Raw genomic sequence first — 10,324 nt, 5'->3', positions numbered from 1 at the left:
ATCTTTGCGTTGTCCCAGTCTATTTCATGACGAGTCGCTTCTGCGTGTTCGGCCAGAGCATTTGTAGTTACGTGCTTCTTTCTTACATCATACATGTGTTATCTTTGCGTTGTCCCAGTCTATTTCATGACGAGTCGCTTCTGCGTGTTCGGCCAGAGCATTTGTAGTTACGTGCTTCTTTCTTACATCATACATGTGTTATATTCTGGATCATTAAAGAAATAACCGCATTGCTTAGTGCGTGCGCCTAAGTTAGAAGCACCTAGCGAAAGCTAACGTCTGACGATGGTCAATGCCTTCGAACGGCACTTATTGTCCCAGCAGGGGTATTCGAAGCAAACCATTGTGTAGGCTTGTTTTTGCACACTGCGATTCTTAAAAATGACGTCAGCTTGTTTTTGCGCACCGCGATTCTTATAAATGACGTCGTAATAAAGACATCTGGCCTTCTTTTCGGCTGTCCTCAGTTCTTCGGCTACCCGGCATCGAAGTATAATACGCATTGTCACACCGTTTCCATGCTGCTCTGTTGTCACCATGTACTTGCATCCCACATTTGCGATGGACACTTGCCCTAAGGTATGATGTGTTCTGTGAATGTGTTATAATGCGTTATATATGTTCTGCGAAACCCGTGTTGTGCATCAATACATGCAGTGTTTGGTGGCATCTGTTGATCCGTGTCCAGGGATAACATCCGGTTGGAACACTGCTGCTGACGCTGCAGCCTGGGCAAGTCTATACTAAGTGATAGTAATTTACTTACGTTACTCTAAGGAGACAATTTGGGCCTTTAGCACCCAGAGGTAAGTTTTATGACGTAGATGTTCTTTGTAACTTTGACAAATTTTAGTGAAACTTCTCGCGAGATTCCGAGGCACTTTTTTGCTGTGGTAGCCATTGCACGGGCGCTCATGGCGCATACGCGTCGTCGGTGCGGCGACCGTCGTGCTGTCCAGGTAGCGACAGTACAGGCGCGGCCGGCACGTGCCATGAGAGGAGATCCCAAGAAACCCTCTGTATGTTTGGCTGCAAAACTCGAAACCGAGTTTAGGCACCATGCTTGACGTTCTGCTCAATAGGCTCTGCCGGAGCCAGGGCAGCGTTCTGGCTCCCACTGTTTCCATGAACGTTTGCACATCATGTTGCCATCATCGTTTGCGCGGAGGAGGTATGGGCATACGACAGTATGCGTGTACAGTCCCGCGCACTATGAGCTGCGACACGGTGCCAGTGGTTCAAGGGGCGCCATGACTGCACGCTGGCGCCGAAATACGCAATATTGGGCAACTCAACGCCATTCCGATTGCCGGTATCTGTGAAACCAACTTTTCGCATGCCGGCGCCGCCGTGTAGTCTTGGGACACCTTCAATCTCGGACACCGTGTTGTAGCTCATACTTCCTACCACTGTACATGCACTGGTCTGAGTGAAACGGGTAGTGAACGTCAAGCGAAATTTAATACTTTTACAGCGAAGCTGTATATGGCTAGGTTCTGTACAAAAATGTGTGCGCCGATAGGGTGTCAGAAAAAGTCGCGTCTACAGAGAAAACAGCGGGCTGATCCCGAAGATGGTGAAATAGCGGGCCGACCTGCGGTGGAGGTAGTCCACCCACCAATCCACCAATAAAGGTGGATGAAGGAGGATTCAGGTGGAAAAAGTCTGATTAAGATCGATTAAGGTGGATTGGGGTTTATTAAGGAGAACAGGGTTCATTAAGCTGGATTAGGGTCATTAGGCCGGATTATGATCGATTAAGGTTCATTAACCTGGATGAAGGAAGATTAAGGTGGATTAGGCAGGGCTAGGATGGAATAAGGTGGATTAAGGTGGGCGAAAGAGGATTAGGTTTTATCAAAGAGGGTTACGGTTGATTAAGGTGGATTAGGGCGCATTAGGGTGGATTAAGGTGGATGAAGGAGGATTAAGGTGGATTAAGAAAGGCTAGGGTGGGATAAAGTGGATTAAGGTAAATTAGGGTCTAGTAATGTCGATTAAGGTCGATTAAGGGAGAATAACCATGATTAGTGTAGATTAAGGAGAATTAAGGTTGATTAAGGTGAAATAAAGTGGATGAAGGAGTATAATGATAGATGATGGTGTCTTTGTAGTGATGCTTTAATTGCATGCGATATATAGTCATACATATATATAATTTCGCAATTTTGGAAGAACACATAACAGCTTCGCCGGTCGTCCTTTTTCACAGAGTGGAAAGGCACAAAGTTTTTTTTTATTGGGCGTTGGCAAACATCGTCGGTTTTTCGTCCATCTCATCTTGTGACCCAGCAAGTGCGACGCCTCTAACACCGCTACCGTCGTTGCTCATTGCGCCAGCGTTGTTTCCGATAGGTGCCGTTTATGGTGCACATAAACAGTTGTCTCGCGAGCCAGCGTCGCCTGGTGTCGCCTCCGCGTATTAGAACGCCATGTGTGGAGATAGAGCACTACGCTAAACTCGGCTACAGCATTTCAATGATTCGTCATCGGGCGAAAGTGACAATTTTTGGTGCGAAGCATTCCTCTCCGAATGCAAACCCCCCATGAGAAGTTTGAAGACCGTGAGTGCATATTATTTTGCGCTTTTGGACTTTGAAGTTCTCCGGGGCGGCGCTGCCGTGTTAAGCCTGACGCCGCCGTACGTGGCAGCGAGGAGGTAGGCGAGGCGTTCCGCCGCCTTTGCCGCCGCTCGCTTGCTTGCTACGGTTTCTCGACGCTCACTATGGCGCACATCGCTGGATCCCAGCCGGTCGCTTCTACTTCTACCGGAGGGAGTGGAGATGGTGCTGTTATGACAGCCCCACCCGCCCCCGGTGCTATTGTACAAGCTACCGCCGGGCCTTCGTCGCAAGAAACCACTGCCATGGACTTCCAAGACATCTCGGAAGATCGCCATGACCACTCTGCCATTATGGATGAGGACCTTTCGCAAGGGACGCCATCGGAATGTCCTTATTCCAATTGGTCTCTACACCTCAAGCGAAGAACGAAGAAGAAGCTCGCCAGAGGCGAGCAAGTACGCGTGGCAGGCAGGGTGATCTCTCCGGTATCACCCTCCTCAACCACCGCGTTTTCATCAACATCCTACGCAGCTGCAAGCGCTGGGGCATCAAAGAAGCCTTCTTTTAAGAAGAGGCGACGACTCCCCCCCCTGCCACGTAGCGACTTCAAAATCATCATCCGGCCCAAGAAAGGCCTTCAGGTGAAGAGCTTCACCAACCACCAAATCTCGAAAGCCGTCTCGGCCGCCTGCGGAGGAAAAGTTGACGATTCGCATTTCCTCGTGCGCTTGAGACCCGGTTCCAACATAATCATTGTTAGTACCCCAGATCAGGAGGTCGCCGATATTGCGCGCAAGACCACGCGGATTGTGTTAGGCGGCAACCTTTACGAAGTTAACTCTTACGTTGCGGCACCGGACGGAGTGGCCCGGGGCGTCATTCATGGAATCGACCCGGATACCCCGCCTGAGGAGCTTATGACCCACCTAAGGGTGAGGACCCAAGGCGTGGAAATCGTGCAAGCCCGCATGCTGGGAAAGACCAAGACGGCCGTGATCACGTTCAGCTCTCACGTAGTTCCACGATACGTCTACTACTACGGAGGGGAGACCGAGTGCCACCCCTACAAGCCCACAAAACAAATCTGCTACGTGTGCCAGCGCATGGGACACCGATCGGACGTTTGTCCTACCCCGAACATCAAGATATGTCTAGCTTGCGGGACGCACGACCCCACGGACGACCACGAGTGCTCGCTCAAGTGCGCAGTCTGCGGCGAAGCCCATGCCACGGGGTCTCGCGAGTGCAAGCAAAGGCTGAAAAACAACAGTACTACCACCAAAAAGCATCCTCCGCCCGGAAGGTGGACGGAAGACTACGACAATGGTGGAGGAAGGACAAGGCGAAGCCACCTGCGGTGGTTCAGCTCGGAGTCGTCGGCGAGCCGTTCGAGGTCCCGGGCCCAGTCCAGGTCGAGGTCCCGGTCCAGGTCGCGATCCCAGTCCCAGTCCAGGTCCAGGTCCCGATACCGCTCGGAGTGGCCAAAGCCAGGAGAGAAGCAAGGGCAGCGGCTGCCTTCTACCTCGTCATGCACGTCTAAGCAGAAAAACCATTCGGGCAAGAAGAAAGAAGCCAACAACAAGGTGAGCCGGAATCAGTCTAGTACCTCCTCCGCTCAAAATACCAGTGACAATAGTAACTGCTCCCCAGAATGTACGCGCATTAGGGAAGAAAATAAAAAACTCAAAGCTCAGGTTAATGACCTAAATCAACGCATGCAACGCTTAGAAGCGATGCTAAGCAAAACAAACAACAACACACAGGCAGGGCCGCAAAGCGGAACGAAAGGCTACCAGCCCACCATTTCCATTCCTCCCCCCTCAAGAACCACCACGCCCTCCTCACTCCCTGGTGCTGTCTCGGCAGCAGCAGGCCTGTCAAGTGTAGTCACCCTCGAAAGCATTTATGCTACGATGCAGCAGATGCTTTACCAGATGGGCGAATTGAACAATAAAGTCAAGGAGAACACACTAAGCAGTGAAGACCTTGAAAGAAGAATACGCAAGGTTGAGTTTGGCTCGCGCAAGCGGGTTGACGACGAGAACAACAACACACGCCTCAAGGCTTACAGGCGCACAAACAATACGGGTGACGTCAGCGACGCCGACAACTGCGACGGCGGCGGCATGAACGTCAGCAATGGCTAACACCACACGCAGCGCCCACGAACACCTCGAGATCTGGCAGTGGAATTGTCGCTCTTTCAACAAGAAAGCAAGTTCGCTCCAGCTCTTCATCCAAAACCACCCATACCCCCCCGACGTCATCTGCCTTCAAGAGGTCGGGAACCAGCCCATCAAGCTACGGGGTTACTACGTAATTAGACACGTGGGATCACCAAAGGTTGCGGTTTTAGTTCACAAAACGGTGACGGCCGTGGGACAACATTATCAACATCATGACATTAACCACGTGCTAGTGGAAGTCCTCCCGCAAAAGAGGGGTAGACGTAGCACTTTCATCTTGAATTTGTACAGTCCGCCGAGGGCTCAAAAGGACGACTTCCGCAACATCATTTACGACAGCGCGAGAGCCGCTGGCTGCAACCAGCTGGTAGTGGTGGGCGATATGAACGCTAGACACACGGCTTGGGGCTACCAACAAGACACGCAGAAGGGGAGGTCGCTCATCGATGCGGTTGACCAGACGGGCCTCGAATTGATAACCAACCTCCTCCAACCAACCCGTGTAGGCAACAGTGTTAGTCGGGACACGTTTCCGGACCTGTCATTTATCAAAAACGTAAGAGAATACTCATGGACGCACCTGGGCGAAACACTGGGCAGCGATCACTACATCCTCAGCATCTCGGTGTCCACCCCGAAACTCAAGAGAACAATTGGAGAAATTAGGCTCACGGACTGGGAGGCGTACAGGCAGTACCCCCCACCCGAAAGCGGTATAACGGACATAGCGGAATGGATGAAGCACCTCCGAGACGCCCACATCCAAACCACCAAAACCATCCAGCGCACGGTCGAGACACCCGAAGTCGACCGCCGGCTTTTACACCTGTGGGAAGCCCGTGAGGGCCTCCTCAAACGGTGGAAGCGACAGCGGTTAAACCGGAAACTCCGTCTACGAATCGCTCAAATAACAGAAGAAGCCAGAGATTACGCGACCGAGCTGACGCAGCAAAATTGGGTCCAGTTTTGCACCTCGCTCAAAGGTACCCTGAGTACGGCGAAGACGTGGGCCATCCTGCGTTGCCTGATCGAGCCCGACAAGGCCAAAGCGACAACCAGTCGGACACTTCAAGAAATCGCTCACAAATTCCCCGGGAATGACCAGGATCTGATTGACACCCTAAAAACCAGATACCTGGGTAGCGACCCCATACGACCCTGCCTCCTAAAATACGAAGGGGAACCAAGACCTGAACTGGACGCTCCGATCACGGAGGAAGAGGTGTATGCCGCGGCACGAGCCTCACAGCGCAACACTGCTCCCGGGGCTGACAAAATCACCAATGCCATGATTAGAAACCTGAGCCCGAAGCACATCCTGGACTTGACCGAATACCTAAACGAGGAACTCTGGAGCAAGGGCCACGTACCGAACGAGTGGAAACACGCGGAAGTCGTGACTATTCCCAAGCCAGGCAAGAAGCCCGCGATCGACGCCCTACGTCCCATCTCGCTGACTTCGTGCCTCGGCAAGCTGTACGAGAGGGTCATCGGAGCTCGCCTCCAACACTACATAGAGGATGGTGACCTCTTCCCGCACACCATGCTTGGCTTCAGGCCGGGACTTTCTGCGCAAGATGCTTTCCTAATCCTGAAGGACGAAGTTCTCAAGGGCATCCCGAAGGGAGGAGAACACCTCCTGCTCGCACTCGACCTGAAAGGGGCCTTCGATAACATCTCTCACGAGGCCATTCTCAAGGGACTGAACGACATCAGCTGCGGAGAGCGCATCTTTAATTACGTCAAATCGTTCCTGACGGGCCGGACGGCAACCATCGGAATAGGCCAGACTCGATCGGATACGATCGACGTGCCGAACAAAGGAACGCCGCAAGGGGCGATAGTCTCCCCGATTCTCTTCAACATCGCGATGCTAGCGCTGACCAAAGAGCTGCGGAAGATCCCGGACCTCGGTTACGCCCTATACGCGGACGACATCACGCTCTGGGCCACCAAGGGCTCCCTCGCGCAAAAGGAGGCGACCCTTCAGGAGGCCGCGACGGCCGTGGAGAGATTTGCGGCAGCGAGCGGGATGCGTTGCGCACCCGAGAAGTCCGAGGTGATACGGGTTCACGGAGGAGGAATCTATAAGTCACCCGGCCCTATCGAACTCTATCTAGAGGACCACAAGATCACGGAAAGCAAAAAGACTAGGATTCTGGGTTTTTGGATCCAGAGCAACTTGAAAGCATCCCACACCATCCAAACCCTAAGGTCCACCACCAACCAGATCTCGCGGATTATCAAACGAATAACAAGAAGCCGCAAGGGCATGCGAGAAGAGGACACGCTCCGCCTCGTCCAGGCTCTGGTGATCAGCAGAGTAACGTTTAGCATGCCGTATCACTACGACTCGCTAAACAAACGCGATCAAGAACAAGTCGATGCCATCATCAGAGGCGCGTACAAAACGGCCCTGGGTCTCCCTGTTACCACCTCAAACGAGAGGTTAGCGGCTCTCGGCATCCACAACACCTTCGCTGAGCTGTCGGACGCGGTTATGGCTTCGCAAAAAGCCAGACTACAGAACACGGCGGCGGGCAGAGCCATCCTCCACCGAACCGGCACGGCCACGGAGCTTCGTGCCCTCGATGGGCAACGATCACTCCCGCCCGAGGTCAGAAGCAAGATCACGGCGAACCCCATACCAAAGCACATGAGTCATGAACTCCACGAAGGACGACGCAAGGCGCGGGTCAACAGACAGCGCCGACAATTCAAGAGTGACCCGTACGTACAGTACGTGGACGTGGCGGCGTACCCCGCAGGGGGCCTCTTCGCGGTAGCTGCCGTGAACGGGAGAGACAACTCCTTAACCCTCGCGGCCTCCGTCAGGGCAGAGCACCCAGCTGCGGCTGAGACCATAGCCGCAGCGCTAGTAATAAAACAACATGACAGGGTGGGCAGGGAAGTTCATGTCGTTACCGACTCGCAACAGGCCTGCCGAAACTTTACCAACGGACGAACACCGGTGCTGGCGGCTCAAATTCTAGGCCCGAGGCTACAAGAAACCCATCAAATCACTTGGACGCCGGGTCACGCGGGACTGGAGGGGAACGAAAGGGCGAACGCCTTAGCTCGAGCGCTAATTAACCGAGCGGGGCAAAACCAATCGTCTTATCAATCCCCTTCCTTTACCTTTGTGCCCCTGCCATCAAATTACTGCGACCGACTCGAAATCCAGCGACTCAACCGCAGGATTTATCCTCCCCCTCACAAAAATCTCAGCACTGAAGAGGCAATAGCCCTCAGACTTATCCAAACAAACACATTCCCAAACCTACACAGATACAGCAAAATATACCCACAAACATATCGCGGCATCTGCCCCTGGTGCGGCGACACACGCCCTACACTCTTTCACATCTCGTGGGGGTGCGGGGGCAAACCTCAACATTTAAAGACGCCTAACACGTCATTTGAGCGGTGGGAGGTACAGCTGACCGGCGATACCCTGGCGGGACAACAAGCTCTCGTCCAGCAAGTACGTCGAGCAGCCATGGCCAGTGGAGTCCTGGAATGAGGACACCACCCACTCGTCCTCAAGATCAACGATCTGAATGGTCTAAATAAATGTTTTTCTCTCTCTCTCTCTCCGAATGCAGCCACTTTCTTGCAACCAAACGGTCGGTGTATCTTCCTGTTTAAGTGGGCCGCTCCCGGTCATCTTGCAGTGTAAAGTTATGTGCCACAGAGGCGACTGGGTATGGGCACTGGGTGTGGGCACTGGCGATTTGCACTGCAGCCACTGGGTATCTGCCCTTAGTTTTAATTTCCTCTCAATCTTATATCTTCCCATTAGAAACATTTTGTCTCACTCATTATAAATATAAACTCTGCGGCGTATATTCATTACACAAGCGTTCGTAAGCAAACTTACATTATTCAAACAACAACTGTCCGCAAATCATAAATGCTTCGCATTACGTAGACGTCGACAGCGGCTGAGTCTGGCAAACTTATTGTGCTGTTCTTCGCCCATACATACAGAAAAAAAAATTCTGCACATTCCACACGCTCAGGATAACTGGTGTATGCGAATTTTTCATGACGTAGCAAGGCAAAATGGCTGGGTACGGTAAGAGACGCGCTGTAGATTTTAGTGAAGAACGCGTCTCTCAGCCACCATGGTTAACCTTTCACAAAAAGCGGAACCTTTATGCCGTATTTAAATGCGTCGAATCACAAGACACAGCATGCTTGACCTCGTAAAAACGCGCCACGTAGCCACAGTGCGATGAGAGGGGCGATAAGTTATTTGCGGCGATGAGCACGTCCTGTAACTTCCTATCTTCATCGTCAGCTGGAAGATGCGTGCAGTTACTTTGCGTAAATAAATTGTTACTATGCCACGCGCCTAACGTGTCGATGCGCTTTTTTGTTCACGTGAAATTCGCAACGGTGTTTTATTCCTCATTATTAGGCTTCAGTCCGTCATCTGATTGTGAGAACGAGCTTCACAACGAACTCGCGGAAATTTCCATCTTATATAAAGACGCGTGTCAAGGGGCCCCACAACGTTACATAAAGAGCCAGACGAAACATACAAACCGCAATGTGGGGAAAATGGCCGAAGGAAGCTTTCGCATTAAAATCCAAAATTCGAGAGCATGCGCAGCGAAGGTTCACTTAATCAAAGATAGCATAAGTATACCTCCGAACACAGATATTTCTCATTACTTTTGTTTGCGTGAGCTATGGGCAGATTCACTGCTACATATATCACTACAGTTTCATTAAAAGCCCCTCACACCTGAAAGTAGGACACAGATGAGTAATGAAAACTTGTCATACTGGGAATTGTGAAAAATCTCGTGGAGATCGTGCTCGCGTACTGCTCATGCAAGCAGCATTCGCAACCCCCGGCTGCGAGTGCCTCTGCATAAAACGAGACTGCTTTCCCCGACCAGGTTTCTGCAGAGCAAAACAATCATGAGGGCAATCACGAGCGCATTAGCTGTCGCACTCGTCGCCATCGCACCCATTGTTGTAGACGCGGGGTTCGGTGCAATAGGTGAGTATACTTTGCTGACCTACCTCTTGTCTCGTGCTTGCGTTGGGCCTGATAATCTCGGGACATTGAAATATCTTCATGGACATTTGTAATCATAGAAACCACCCGAAAGACACCGTATTATACTACCTGCTCTATAAGACCAAAGTATACCACGTGTAATTGAGTCGAAAGATTACCGTTATTAGAAATTGGTTCTCTTGAGACAATATAATTTTTTCCGTCAATGCTTTACAGTAGCAGAAGATATAAAAACCAGCGCGACTATCCTCTATACAAATATAATGAAGAAATATTTCCTGATTAACATTTGAGTACCGAAAGTACTACAATGTGCTTCGAGTACTTAAAGCATGATCATCTGTATTAAACGGTTTCTTTCATCAATTTCAAGAAATGCGGTCACTATAGTTATCGCAAATAGAGGATTGTCCTCGGGGATAGCTCTTATTTGTAGAAAACACAGTAATATTATAGGAACAATGCGAGAACAAATGAGCTGAACGTTATAACAGCAGCACTAATGTATCTTGCTTCTCTGCTCGCTTTTTGCCGGTCAT

The 10,324-nt window shown here is 51.3% G+C and overlaps 1 protein-coding gene across 2 annotated transcripts in view; it reads left to right on the top strand.

Annotated features, from left to right (window-relative positions):
* Positions 1 to 506: 506 nt before the first annotated feature.
* The window catches only part of LOC119450570 (uncharacterized), a 33,556-nt gene continuing 23,738 nt past the window's right edge, over positions 507 to 10,324 (top strand). The window contains exons 1-2 of one of the 2 annotated variants that reach the window (XM_049665984.1): positions 507 to 806; positions 9,661 to 9,764. In XM_049665984.1, the coding sequence (XP_049521941.1) occupies positions 9,683 to 9,764 (82 nt within the window). In that variant the 5' untranslated portion in view covers positions 507 to 806; positions 9,661 to 9,682. The remainder of the gene's footprint in view (positions 807 to 9,660; positions 9,765 to 10,324) is intronic. The other variant, XM_037714073.2, reaches the window with a different exon arrangement.

This window comes from Dermacentor silvarum, chromosome 4 (genome assembly GCF_013339745.2).
Source record: "Dermacentor silvarum isolate Dsil-2018 chromosome 4, BIME_Dsil_1.4, whole genome shotgun sequence".
NCBI classification, from domain to species: domain Eukaryota; kingdom Metazoa; phylum Arthropoda; class Arachnida; order Ixodida; family Ixodidae; genus Dermacentor; species Dermacentor silvarum.
Note: the sequence above shows the minus strand (reverse complement) of the source record. Positions and strands in the feature narration are given on the sequence as shown.